This window comes from Spermophilus citellus, assembly GCF_964194105.1.
Source record: "Spermophilus citellus genome assembly, chromosome: 4".
Lineage (NCBI taxonomy): Eukaryota > Metazoa > Chordata > Mammalia > Rodentia > Sciuridae > Spermophilus > Spermophilus citellus.
Window position 1 is genome coordinate 126,348,795 of NC_138185.1, and position 15,104 is coordinate 126,363,898.

Genomic DNA, 15,104 nt, shown 5'->3' on the forward strand with positions numbered 1-15,104 from the left:
ACTCTTGGGCTATGGGTGTCCTATTAAGGAATTTGGAGCCCGACCCCACAATATGTAAATCGTATCCAACTTTTTCTTCTATCAGACGCAGTGTCTCTGATTTGATATCTAGCTCCCTGATCCATTTTGAGTTAATTTTTGTGGATGGCGAGAGAAAGGGATTCAATTTCATTTTGTTGCATATGGATTTCCAATTTTCCCAGCACCATTTGTTGAAGATGCTATCCTTCCTCCATTGCATGCTTTTAGCCCCTTTATCAAATATAAGATAGTTGTAACTTTGTGGATTAGTCTCTGTGTCTTCTATTCTGTACCATTGGTCCACCTGCCTGTTTTGGTACCAGTACCATGCTGTTTTTGTTACTATTGCTTTGTAGTACAGTTTGACCTCCGGTATCGCTATACCTCCAGATTCACACTTCCTGCTTAGAATTGCTTTTGCTATTCTGGGTCTTTTGTTTTTCCATATGAATTTCATGATTGCTTTGTCTATTTCTTCAAGATATGCCATTGGAATTTTGATTGGCATCGCATTAAACCTGTAGAGAACTTTGGGTAATATCGCCATTTTGATGATGTTAGTTCTGCCTATCCATGAACAGGGTACATTTTTCCATCTTCTGAGATCTTCTTCTATCTCTCTCTTTAGGGTTCTGTAGTTTTCATTGTATAAATCTTTCACCTCTTTTGTTAGGTTGATTCCCAAGTATCTTATTTTCTTTGAGGATATTGTGAATGGAGTGGTTTTCCTTATTTCCATTTCAGAGGTTTTGTTGCTGATATACAGGAATGCCTTTGATTTATGCGTGTTGATTTTATAACCTGCCACTTTGCTGAATTCATTTATTAACTCTAGCAGCTTCTTTGTAGACTCTTTTGGGTCTGTTAAGTATATTATCATGTCATCCGCAAATAGTGATAGTTTAATTTCTTCTTTTCCTATTTTTATGCCTTTAATTTCTTTCGTCTGTCTAATTGCTCTGGCTAGTACTTCGAGAACTAAATTGAATAGAAGTGGTGATAGAGGGCATCCCTGTCTTGTTCCAGATTTTAGAGGAAATGCCTTCAGTTTTTCTCCGTTCAGGATGATGCTAGCCTGAGGTTTAGCATAAATAGCTTTTACAATGTTGAGGTAACTTCCTGTTATCCCTAGTTTTTCTAATGTTTTGAACATAAAGGGGTGCTGTACTTTGTCAAATGCTTTTTCTGCATCCATCGAGATGATCATGTGGTTCTTGTCTTTAGGTCTATTGATGTGGTGAATAGCATTTATTGATTTCCATATATTGAACCATCCTTGCATCCCAGGAATGAATCCTACTTGATCATGGTGCACAAGTTTTCTGATATGTTTTTGTATTCGATTCGCCACAATTTTATTGAGAATTTTTGCATCCAAGTTCATTAGAGATATTGGTCTGTAGTTTTCTTTCTTTGAAGTATCTTTGTCTGGTTTTGGGATCAAAGTGATGTTGGCCTCATAGAATGAATTTGGAAGAGCTCCTTCTTTTTCTATTTCTTCAAATAGCTTGAAAAGTATTGGTATTAATTCTTCTTTGAAGGTTTTGTAGAACTCTGCTGTATACCCATCCGGTCCAGGGCTTTTCTTGGTTGGTAGTCTTTTGATGGCTTCTTCTATTTCTTCTTTTGTTATTGGTCTGTTTAAATTGTGTGTGTCTTCCTGTCTCAATCTGGGCAAATCATATGCCTTAAGAAATTTATCGATATCTTCATTATCTTCTATTTTATTGGAATATAGGGTTTCAAAATACTTTCTAATTATCTTCTGTATTTCTGTAGTGTCTGTTGTGATATTGCCTTTTTCATCCCGTATGTTAGTAATTTGAGTTCTCTCTCTTCTTCTTTTTGTTAGCATGGCTAAAGGCTTGTCTATCTTATTTATTTTTTCAAAGAACCAACTTTTAGTTTTATCAATTTTTTCAATGGTTTCTTTTGTTTCAATTTTGTTGATTTCTGCTCTAATTTTAATTATTTCTTGTCTTCTACTACATTTGCTGTTGTTTTGCTCTTCCTTTTCTAGGTTTTTGAGGTGTTGCGTGAGTTCATTTATTTGTTGGTTTTTTCTTTTTTTGAGGTAAGAACTCCAAGAAATGAATTTCCCTCTTAAAACTGCTTTCATTGTGTCCCATAGATTCCGGTATGTTGTGTCTGTGTTATCATTTGATTCTAAGAATTTTTTCATCTCCTCCTTTATGTCTTCTATAACCCATTGATCATTCAATAACTTATTGTTCATTTTCCATGTTATGTAGGATTTTTCCTTCCTTCTTTTATCATTGATTTCCAATTTCATTCCATTATGATCAGATATGGTGCATGGTATTATCTCCACACCTTTATATTTACTAAGAGTTGCCTTATGGCATAATACATGGTCTATCTTTGAGTAGGATCCATGTGCTGCTGAGAAGAACGTATACCCACTTGATGATGGTTGATATATTCTATATATGTCGGTTAAATCTAGGTTATTGATTGTGCTGTTGAGTTCTATAGTTTCTTTATTCAGCTTTTGTCTAGAGGATCTGTCTAATGGCGAGAGCGGTGTGTTGAAGTCACCCATAATTATTGTGTTGTGGTCTATTTGACTCTTGAACTGAACTTGAGGAGAGTTTGTTTTATGAACGTTGCAGCTCCATTGTTTGGTGCATACAAATTGATGATTGTTATGTCTTGTTGGTGGATGGTTCCTTTTAACAGTATATAGTGACCTTATTTATCCTTCTTGATTAACTTAGGTTTGAAGTTGATTTTATTCGATATGAGTATGGCCACTCCTGCTTGCTTCCGAGGGCCATGTGAGTGGTATGATTTTTCCCAACCTTTCACCTTCAGCCTGTGTATGTCTTTTCCTATCATATGAGTCTCCTGAAGGCAGCATATTGTTGGATTTGTTTTCTTGATCCAGGTTACTAGCCTATGTCTCTTAATTGGTGAGTTTAGGCCATTAACATTTAAGGTTACAATTGAGATATGATTTGTACTTCCAGTCATGCTTCTTTATTTATTTATTTTAGTTTGGCTAGTTTTGCTTTTTGGTTATTCTTCTCCCCCTTTACTGAGATACCTCCTGCTGTTAGTTTTGTGCACTATTTTTCCATTCCTCTTCTTGTAGTGTTTTGTTCAAAATGCTTTGCAGAGCTGGTTTTCTTGCTGCAAATTCTTTTAGCTTTTGTTTATCGTGAAAGATTTTAATTTCATTGTCAAATTTGAAGCTCAGTTTTGCTGGATATAGTATTCTTGGTTGAAATCCATTATTTTTCAGCGTTTGAAATACATTATTCCAGGATCTTCTCGCTTTCAAAGTTTGTGATGAGAAATCAGTCGTTAACCTAATTGGTTTACCCCTGAATGTAATCTGCCTCTTTTCTCTCGTAGCTTTTAATATTCTCTCCTTGTTCTGTACGTTGGCTATCTTCATAATTATATGTCTTGGAGTTGGTCTATTATGGTTTTGAATGTTTGGGGTCCTGTAGGCTTCCAGGATTTGGCAATCCATTCCATCTTTCATCTCTGGGAAGTTTTCTAGAATTATTTCATTTAATATGCTGTCCATTCCTTTGGTTTGAAACTCTGTGCCTTCTTCTATCCCTATGACTCTCAGATTTGTTTTTTTTATGACATCCCATATCTCTTGAATAGATTGCTCGTGGGATTTAAGCATCTTTTCTGTGTTGACTATATTCTTTTCAAGTTGATAAACCTTGTCTTCATTATCTGATGTTCTGACTTCTACTTGATCAAGTCTATTTGTAATATTCTCGTTTGAGTTTTTAATTTGGTTTATAGTTTCCTGTAATTCTAGGATTATTGTTTGATTTTTTTTAAGATCTCTATCTCCTGGTAGAGCTCGTTCTTTGCCATTTGAATTTGTTTGTTTAATTCATTTTCAAAATATACTTTTATTTCTTGGACTTGCTGTCTCATGTCTTCTCTAATATTCCTTTCCATTCGAGTTAGGTATGCCTTGAGTTCTTTCGCTATCCCTGTTTCTGATGTTTCTGTGTCCTCCTGTAGAATTGGGTTGTCTTGCATTGTTTGTAATCCTTTTTTCCCTTGTTTTCTCATGTTGTCCACGTTACTTTCCAGCTCTTTTTGATTGTCGTGTTTCTGCTCTCTTCTATAGATTTGTTTTGTTTCTGTATTACTCTGATGTCTCTCCTTTGTGTTGTTAAACTATGCCTGCTAACTTGGATTCCGCTGGGAAGGAATTCCGACGTCCGAGCTCCAGTGACGACACTACTCTGCTATGACGGGCCCCAGTCTCCTTGCCGGGGTGCCCTAATGGGGGGGTGTGACTGGACTGTCTCTGTTTGGTTTCAGCTCCCTGTCGCGGCAGGCGGGCAGTCTCCAGCCGCCCAGTATCACAGGCCGCGAGCAGGTGATCAGTCGCCAGCGGGTGGGCATTCTCCTACTGCCCAGTTACGCGGGCAGTGGGTGAGCTGTTGCCGGCGGGCCTGCAGTTTACAGCTGCTCAGTCGTGAGGGCCTTGCCTCTAGTCTCCTGGTTTCTCCTGCTAGTCTTGGTTTCTCCTGCTAGACCAGATTTCCCCTGAGTGATGGTTCTCGGCAGTTCAAACTGTACTCTGGGCCTGCCGTTTGTTGGGTGTGGAGGGTGGCTATTGGGAACCCCGGCACTCTATTGTTTTGTTTCCCTTGTGGTGAATAGAACTGTACCGCTTCCTTCCCCGTCTGAAATCCCGTACTCAGCCCGGGGGTCAGTGCGGGCTAGGCTGGCGGGATTCCACTTCGTGGCAACCACTTATCTCCCTGCTTGCTAGTTAATCCCTTGTCTGCAGCGCCACGCCTCTGTAGCCGCGGGGCAGGCTGCGCGAATCACATAGCCTGGATCTCCGGGGTCACACCGTTGTCTTTTGGGATCCCCGGCTCTCTATGGTTTTGATTTTTTCTGTTTGTTTACCCTCCCCCGGCGCTGGCTAGACAGGTTTTGTTTTAGCTGCTGATGGGAGGGGGGGTTGAAGGTCAGGTGCCTCTAATTCTCCCTTAGTCTTTGTGCCGGCTCACTGTGATACTCCCTTCCCCTGAAAGTCTAGGAGAGAATTTATGCGAAATCCCCCTATGTATGGGGGCTGAACTGAGTGACACACACCTGTCTTGTTGTTGCAATCTGTCGGAGAGTGGCGCTGGATACTTCAGCTCTCCAAGATGGTGGCCGCTGGTTGCCTTAGTGGAGTGTCCCTTGTGGGGGAAGGGACTGTATCGCTTCCTTCCCCGTCTGCAATCCCGAACTCAGCCCTGGGGTCAGTGCCCGCTTGGCAGTTGGGATACCACCATGTCCCAGGCCCTTATCTCCCTGCTTACTATTTAATCCCTTCTCTGTGGCGCCACGCCTTCTGTAGCCGCGGGGCAGTCCGCCAGAATCAGACCGCCTGGATCTCCGGGGTCACACCATTGGCTTCTTGATGACTGTTTTTAAAGTGTTTTTTTTTTTCTTTTTGGTACAGTTAATATAGGTTTTACAGAAATTTTTCAAATACCTATAATCAAAAATAGACATTAAGAAATCTGTAATTTTATAAAAAATGGGATTATACTTTTAAAAATCTAGATATTTTCCATCGATAGTATATGTAAATTTCTTCCCATGACATTATATATTTTATAAAATCTTGTTTTTAATGGCCACATCATATTTTGTTGTGCACACATTTAGCCAACTCTATATTGTTGGACATTTAAGTTATTTTCAGCTCATTGATATGGAAGATCCTTCAATTTGTATGATTTTATTATGTTTATAATTACTTGTTAAGATAAATTATTTTTAAAGGAATTTCCACATTAAAGGGTATATAATATTTTAAGGTTACTGATAGAGATTGCTAAATTGCCTTCCATAAACTAGGTACCAATTTACACCAAAATATATGAGAAAACTAATTTTCTCTTTCCATTTTCAAAAATAAATATTTTAATTTTTAATGTTTTTTCCAAATCCAATTTTCATCTATTAGTAGGCTAACAGCCTGAACATCAGTCCGAGCCAATCTCTAAAAATAATTGATACACTACTTTTGAAATCATCTTTAGGACTAATTCATACCTGAGTTAAAAAGAAACTCAAGGAAATTCTTAAAGATAAAAACAAAATGGGAATACAGGTGAAGACAGGTCAGGAGAATGCTGAAAAGGCATATGTTAATCCCTGGGAGTTTCTAGTTTTCATTTTAACTACTACTTAGGTGATTAGAGAAAATACACAGGTCCAAGACAGTGATGGAATGTTGGAGACTGCTGCATAAATCCATGGTCCCGTAAGAGGTGCATATTCAGTTAAAAAATGAACCAAAGCAAGGGCTATGAACTACAGAAAGAAAGGATGGAAATATCATTCTTTGCTGGTCCCAGTCCTGGAATGAAAAACTTTGAAGAGGAAATTTTTTTCTTACAAAGGGTCCTGGATATCTGACAGGCACAAACTAAAATTTTCTGTTAAAGAGTGTGTCTCACAGGATCCTCACTGATAACATTGAACACAAACATATACAATCCCAACCAATGTAAGCAAGAAAGCAGGAAAGCCTTAGCAGAATGGAAAAGCAGGGTAAAACAAAGATTTAGAACTCAGAATTGCAGATGCAGAAAGTAAAACAAGTATTTTTTTAAATAAAGAATTAAAAAATATGAATAAGAAATAATTGACTACAAAAATGACTAATTTATTTTTTAAAAGGACCAAACAGAACTTCTAGAAACTCAGTGAGTAAGGTGAGTAGCATATTAGCGACTGATTAAAAGAAAATTGGCAAACTAAAAATCAACATCTCTAGAGATTTTCCAGCATGAGACAGAGAGATGTAAAGAATCACAGGAAATATAAAGCCTCTGACAAACACCAATTAGATAGTGTTCCATAGGGGATGATAATATGAGGGAACAAAATATTTTAAAAGAGAAGTTTGACCATCACTCAAAAGATGAAAAATGGGAACTGTACTCAGGTACAATATAGGATTTGGGGAAAAAAATCCTACCTAGAAGTTATATTTTGTGGCAGAATATTAAAGACAAAAGATCTTAAAAAACAAAAAGGCAGAAAAAAGATGAGAGACAGAATAGCACCTGACTGACCTGTCAGCTGCATCAAAGGAAGCCAAGAGACTGCAGAATAACACCTTCAAAAATACCAAAAAGAAGAGAAATCAAGCTAAAAGTGTGTACTCAGCAAAACTGTCTTTCAAGAGAAACATTCTTCCATTGATGAGCTAAACAAAGTCAAAAGTTGGTCTTTTGAGAAGAATATCAAAATTGGCAAATTTCTAGTAAGAAAAAAAGAGGTAATAAAAATAAAGAAAGGACTCATAGATACCACAGATTCAAATATTTGACAATCAAATAACAGACATTCTTTAGCACAATTAGAAAAACTATCAAAAGAAATTATATATGGCCTAAATAACTGGAAGATAGATATAACTTAGCAAATAGTTACAATTTGATGAATGATCTCAAATTCATATGAAAGAATAATAATAATAAAAAAAAACACCATAGACTAAGGTAGGAGAACTTTCCCAACTAGATGTTAGGTCTTTTTCTAATACTAGTGTACAATTTCATGTTCTGTAGTAACAGATAAATCAAATGATGCCCCAGGTAATAGAGATCAGTGAGAAAAGAGCAAATTGACAATGACATTGAAACAGTCAGATATCAAAACATAAAAACATGAAAATTGTTACCTATGGCAAATCAAACACAAAAATGAAAAATAAAACCATTAAAGATTTTAAAAGTTGTATAAAACTATAAATTTTGAAAAAAATAGGTAATTATTTTATTTCCTCTGGGCAGGAAATATTAATTTAAAGAAAAACACAGGAATATAATCTTTTAGGAAAGTGTTTCCTAATTTGCTAGTATTAAAAGAAGAACTCAGTGTTCATCAAAAAACACCATTAAAAATAGTTACAAGAGCCAGACGCTGTGGTGCATGCCTGTAATCCCAGCAGCTCTGGAGGCTGTGGCAAGAGGATAGTCAGTTCAATGCCAGCCTCAGCAATAGTGAGGCTCTAAGAAACTCAGTGAGACTTTGTCTCTAAATAAAATACAAACTAGGGCTGGTGATGTGGCTCAGTGGTCGAGTGCCTCTGAATTCAATCTAGTACCCATCCCCTCCAAATAATAACAAGACAAGCTACAAATAAGGAAAAGGTATTTGGAACACTAATTAACAAAGAAATATATCCTAGATAAATATCAAAACTACCTCGAATCAATATGAAAATAAAAGTTATAAAAGCCAAATAGGTATTTTATCAAACATAAAAGACTGATAAAATATTGGAATGGTACTTAATAGCAATAGTAAAAGCAATTAAAATCACAAGGATACCAATTTATATTCCCCATATTGACAAAAATGAGAAAGCCTATGTTGATAAGTATGTGGAGCAAAGGAAACTCATTTTACACAATGCTTCTGAGGTTACAAATTGGTGCAGCCACTGGTGCAAATTTTTTCACAAATTGGTGAAAAGAATTTGAAATAATAGCACAGAGCTGAAAGTATTCATCCTCAGTATCACTCTCAGTATCTCAGTATCACTCTCACTTTTGCAGATGTGTCACCAAGTGATTTGTATCAGAAGAATAGTCACTGTGGCTTTTTAAAAAAATCTGTAAAAACAACAACAAATCTTAAAAATAATTTAAATTTCCACTTAAAAGCAATAAATAACCACATAGATCATAAAATAGCATATGTGTGCACACCAGAAACAATTGTCTCCCTGTCTTTGAAAGGTAACTATTTTCTAAACCCTATCATTTAGTTTTCTCCTATTTTTTAAAGTATCAGAGATGAAACCATAGAGAGTTAATTCTTTTGTGTCTGATTTCTTAAGTTGACAGTATGTTGGTGAGATCTGTAGTTGGTATATATATTTTGTTGAATGTAGCAACAGTTCTTTCATTTTCATTGAATATTTTCCAATTGCATGGATGCATTATTGTATTCCCACCTGTTCTACTGTTGATGGATATTTAGTTTCTAATTTGGGATAATTATGAATGGTCATGCTACATAGTTTTGTTCATGTTTCTTTATATACAACATTTCCATTGTACATTGATAATTCTGAAAAGACTAAATAGTTGATTATATGTTATTTTGTATTAATAAATATATCTACTAAAATAATGTAAGAAATTCTCCTAAATTAACAGATAGTGAATGGTACTATCTTAATTTTACTTCCTTTGATTATTACTTGTGGTAACCACTTTTTCATATTTTAATTTTTTTGTGAATTGCTTTTGATTGTCTTTACCCATTTTTCAATTTTTATGGTACTCATTGATTTACAAAAGCTATTTATAAAAAATTATATTGGGGACTGGGGATATAGCTCAGTTGGTATATTAATCTTTGTATTATGTATTGATAGAAAAAGATACTTTTTACATTTCACTTTTTTATTGTTTATAATTTTCAATGGTCTGTTTTAAAATTTTTCTTTTTTATTATTATAAATTAAAAATATCATGACTTAAAATTTCAGAAATTCAAAACTTGAATTTCAAAGTTCAAATAGAGATAAATATCATTGTAATTCCCAATTTCAAAGTAACTGTTGTTAACATTTTGGTGCATATTCTTTGTGTCTGTATTATATATTATGTCTACATATGTGTAGATTAGTGTGTGTGTATATGTATATTTAAAATATCTTTATATTTATGTGCACACATGTTTATAAGGGGGTTATTTTTCTGCCTATTTTTTAATCAATTAACATAGCTAACACTATCATTTAAAAATATTTAAATGGTATCTCATTGTATAAATATGCCATTTTTAATTCAACAAATATTTATTGAGTCTTTATAACAGCATCATTTTTTAGGCACTGGAAGCAAACAATGTCTTCAAAGGTGAAGTTTAAATGCTAATGGACCAAACATAAAATATACTAATAAGTTTTTCATATAACATAAGATAATGACAAGTAGTTCGAAGAAGAACAAGTACAAGGAAGAGGATAGAGAGTGATGGGTTGGTGAGAGGTCACAGGGTACCCAAGGAAGGGGCATCATAAGTGAACAGGAATATATTGAGTATGGGAGTCATTGCCAATTTGTGGGCAAAATCAAATGCAAGTCCCCAGGGTAAGATTTTTGGTTTTGTCTTTGAGCAAGAAATGCTCAAAGAAATCAATCTGATGTAGGTTAACATTAAGGTCATTTCTAATTATTCAAATTTTTAAACAAAAATTGGAGAAACTGTCATGTTAAACTACTTGCTTAATGTCTGCAGGTATTCTAACTGTTGGTCTTTTTATTTTGCAAACTCATTTTTTTCTTGTATGTTTCCGTGACTATAATAGGAAGATGTGGGTATATATCAAAGGATGTTCATCTAGTGCCATCTTGCTCCAAAGGCCTAATTCAAATTTACTTAGAGAAAAAAAAAAAAAGCCTTTTTTAAAAGTGGAAAGGAAGAATGGGTAATAATGAGTGTAATGCATTCCACTATTGTCATGTATTTAAAAAATAAATAAATAATTTTTAAACAGGGGAAAGGAAGAATGTCACAATATAAAATGTTCAATTTAAAAAAGAATTTTTATAGCTTAAGACAAAACTATTGACATGACATCTTTAGCTATACTTAATGGTTCTTACCTTTAACTCTTACTTCATTCATATTTCCTTTTTATGACACTTTGACATCATGGAACATTTAATACAATAACTTATAAACAAGAATTTGATGTACGAATATTTTTCCCCTTAGGTTGCTGACGCTAACTCTTTCCCAACACCTTTTAATGTCTTGCCTGTGAAAACAAAATGGAGTAACGTTGGCTTTCATATTCTTCTTTTTGATCTGGAAAACCTTGTTAAACTTTTGCTGCCGACTCCACTGAGTGCTGCTGACTCTTCCAATTCATTCTATGGTAGTGAAATCTTGAGGAGAGCCAAGAGCACAGTAGAGAAGAAGACACTGACAATAAAAAGAAATAAAACTGCTAGTGGTTCTCTCTCAGCAGAAGCCCAAGCCAAGCCTCTCAATGATGGCCTGATCCAAGGAAACAATGCTATCAAATTCATAGAAGAAAATGATGATATTAAAAGGCAGAAGAAAACAAAGAGCTCCAAGAAGATGCATACCAAAGCATCAAGAAAAGTTGATGCCAACCTCACAATAGACACTGCTAAATTGTTTCTGTCCTGCCTTTTGCCATGGGGAGTGGATAAAGAACTAGATAATCTCTGCATTAATCATCTCAATATTTTAAAGCTTCAGGGTCCTGTTTCCTTAGGGCTTGCTTCAAATGAAGACCACTTCTCATTGATGCTGCCAGGTTGGGATTTATGCAATACTGAAATGAAGAAAGAGTACTCCAGAGTAAATTTATTTTCCAGAAAAGTTTTGGACTTGTCAAATAAATACACAGCCACTCTTCCAAATCATGTTGGAACACCAAGAAGACTGGAAAATAATTGTGATTCTTTCGAGGAGTCAAATGCTATAGTTTATTTATTGAGCAGACTCTTTTTAGTTAATAAGTTAGTCAACATGCCTTCAGAACTGGCCTGTGATTTTGACAGGTAAGACATGCCTAAATATTTTAACTATTCTAATTTGGGATATTTGAAAAAAATATTATTTGCAATATTCAGCTCTCTAGTGTTTCTTTCTTCCTAATGATGGTAGTAGATATGCAAAAACTTATTTGGTTTAAAACAAAATTAAGGAAATCTTATTAATCCTTTGGGATTGGAGGATAATTTGCCAATACATGTATATATTTTAAAATTACTTCATTCAACAAATATCCATTGTACTCAAAATATATGTGAGGAAAGTCATAATGTTAAATGTTTAAGGAGTAGGTAGGTAGGTGAGTACATATATATATGTTCAAATCAATTATACATGATATGAATTAAGTATGAGCAAACCATATGTAAATAAATGCTTATGAAGATATATATTATCAGGAATAGAAAAATTTGAAAATTTTATATATCAAATCATATCATTAAATTTATGTTTCAGCATGATAAAATAGAAGAGGTTCTCCACTAATTCATTATAGAAAGTACAATTTAGTAACAACATAGCTATTGTTTCTTGAGTGTTGAACATTTGCTAGTCATTATGTAATCCCTTTACATACATTGTTTCATTTACTGTGCACATCAAAGCTGGGCTGTTAGTAGTTTTGTTTTGCTCATTGTAGGGATAGGGATAATGAGGCTTATAGAAAGTGTTGAGCCCAAGGTTAATTCAGCTTCTGAGAGGTAGGACAGGCTAAGCACCAGAGCAGTCTTCCAGCTTCTCCAGTACTAACTGCATCTCTGTGTTTTCCTTTTCAGTGTAGTTTTCACAGTCTGTTGTTACAGAACTGAGTTTAGTTCACCAAGTGCTTATTTATTAAACTATATTCTTAGCACTGGACTAGAGAAAAAATTTAAAACGAACTTATGATTTGGGTAGGGACTCATTCAAATGATAAACATGTTATACATGAAACAAAGAAAACACTGAAACAGAGGAAAGGCTTAAGGAAAAACATTGGTTATGTGAATAAGTAGGTCATGTGGTTGGAGTAGAGAGAGCAGAGTGGGATGAATCCATCAGAAGGCTTTTCTAGAGGAGATGCTATTTGCATTGCCGGTGACATGGTAAATTTTCCAAGATGTTTCTATTCTTTGACAAGAGATCAGTTCAACATGTATCTGCAAGGCACAGTGTAATAGAGGCCTTGCCCTCAGTGAACCCATAGACTGGTGAAAGTTTAAATGAATTCTATCAGATTCACCATTATGCTTTTTTCCATTGTAATGTTTCCATGTTACAAGACTTTTAATTTTCAGTTTGTTGGTTCTAATAATAGAAAACAAAAGATTGGTAAAATTGTGATTCATATATGTAGTTTTTCTCTATTTACTGTATTCATTTTAAATGCCTAAATCTTTTTTAAATTATTATTTTGAATAGTCTTTTTTTTTTTCTTAACTTTTCTGTTATTAAGATTATATAACACCAAACTATGGTGGGAAAAAAAATGCAATGGCCCTGGAATCTGAAAACCTAGAACTGAATGCTGATTTTCTTGTCATACCAGCTGTGTAACTTTGGGCTGGTCACTTAGACTTTTGGGGCTTTTTTCCCCTCATTTGCAAAATGAATTGGGTAGAAAGATTATTCCTAAGATTTCTTAAAATTCTTAAAAACTTGAGCTGCAAACAATTTTGTCTGCTTATTATAATTTCACAGAGCACATGAAAGAGTTGGTTACTATCTTCACTCTGAGTTTGTTCATGAAATAGAGTATAGGATGGAGAGGATGTATTCATGTCCTGCAGGAGAATTTATGGGCTTTCAACATGCCTTTCATTAAATGGCCTTTAAATTGTTGCCAGATACTAGTTGATTCCTTAAAGCCTTCTCCTAGACCTCTGGATATAGCTCTCTGATAGAGAATTTACCTAGCATGCATGAGGCCCTCCATTCCATCACCCACCCCTGAAAAAAAAAATTCCACCAAAAATAAACCTTATAGAATGGAGTATCAGAATTAATTATGAACTGTTTCTCTAAGTCAGTCACCCCAAATTTGATCAGCTATTGGAGTGTTGGAGCCTGGACAATTTTTTTTAGAAATTACAAAAATATATATTGAATTTGTTATATCAAATCCTTCAACAAATCCTTTCAACAAATTTTGCCACTTCTCTAACATTTTATTGTGGTTGTGAAATTGAGAAATCATTGTACACTTAACAAAGGGTACATGATTTAAATAAATTTAAGGAAATAGCTTATTATGAGAACATCCCTTATAGTATCTAAAGATCCCCATAATTTAAACTCAGACCTAGGTAACTGGGGAGGATTTTTTGACAGATGTCAACATATAGGATTCAAATGTTTGTTGCAATAGCCAGAAGTCATTTCCTTAAGTAGCAAGGTTCATCTTATAAAAGTAGGTCACAAATAATCCTGGTTAACTAAGATTTGCAATTCAATTGGGATTAATATTTTAGTCAGAAATGAGACTCACAAAAGAGATTAATATGGAAGATATTCCTAAAAATAATCTGTGTTCAGTTCCCAAATTTGCTAATGTGTTCATGTACTCACATCTTCAATTTATTTTCTCAAATTATTTTTCATAGCCTTTCAATAATATTCTGTATATACATTTTTTTCCCAACAGATTCTTCAAAACAGAATCTATGCATAATAAGGTGAAAAGTCCTGGGAATGATATTTTGCATATTTCAAGCTTCTATGGTTACTTAAGAAATGGTAAGGAAGTTATAGGCATGGATATGATCAGATTTATTTTTTTCCTATGAAATAATATTTTGTAACTAAATGGCATTGGTAAAATAAGTAACATTGCATAAAATATAGATTTCACAAATGATCTTTGAAATACCTAAAAGTTTGAAACTTTCAGCAAAGAAAATATTTGGATATTAAATTAAGGTCACATGTGATTTATTGGAAGGTTTATTTTGCATCGATATCTTTACTACTGAATGATTATTAGAGAATTTTATTGCTATTTTAGAAGGTCATCTTCTTCTGTGTCAAACTCTTATATGCTTCTGAGTAACAATCTAAGTGTTTAGATTTTCTTTTGGTGCCAAATGATGCTCCTTTATCTCAATAAATGGTAGTTGTCAATCCAGTTGTTCAGGCCAAGAACTTTGATATCATTTTTACTTTCCCTGTCTCTCATATCCCACATCCACAATTTTAGTCATCATGTTGGTTCCACCTTCCGAATACATCCCTGAATCCTGCTGCTTCTCACCACCTCCATGACCACTCACTCCACTGGTATGAGCCTTCATCCTTCTTGCCTGGATGACCTTAGCAGATTCCCCATCACCTCTCTGATCCTATTCTTGGCTCATACCCTCCATTCCCAATTAAGCAGCCATTTCGATCTAACTCAGAATCTCCTTTCTCTACTTACAGCCTTCCAGTGACTTTTTTTTCACGCAGAATAAAAGTCATAGTCCTTCCCAGAGCTCACAAGACCATAAGGCCCCATTTGACCTGGCCACTGTATCCACACCATCACATACTCACCA

General features: G+C 34.7%; 1 protein-coding gene across 2 annotated transcripts in view; it reads left to right on the forward strand.

The window, feature by feature from the left end:
• WDR72 (WD repeat domain 72) overlaps positions 1 to 15,104 on the forward strand; it is a gene marked incomplete at both ends in the record, with an annotated part of 194,977 nt that overhangs the window by 95,432 nt on the left and 84,441 nt on the right. For both annotated transcript variants that reach the window (XM_081292970.1, XM_081292969.1), the window contains 2 exons: positions 10,780 to 11,597; positions 14,216 to 14,307. In XM_081292970.1, coding sequence (XP_081149096.1) covers positions 10,780 to 11,597; positions 14,216 to 14,307 — 910 coding nt within the window. The remainder of the gene's footprint in view (positions 1 to 10,779; positions 11,598 to 14,215; positions 14,308 to 15,104) is intronic.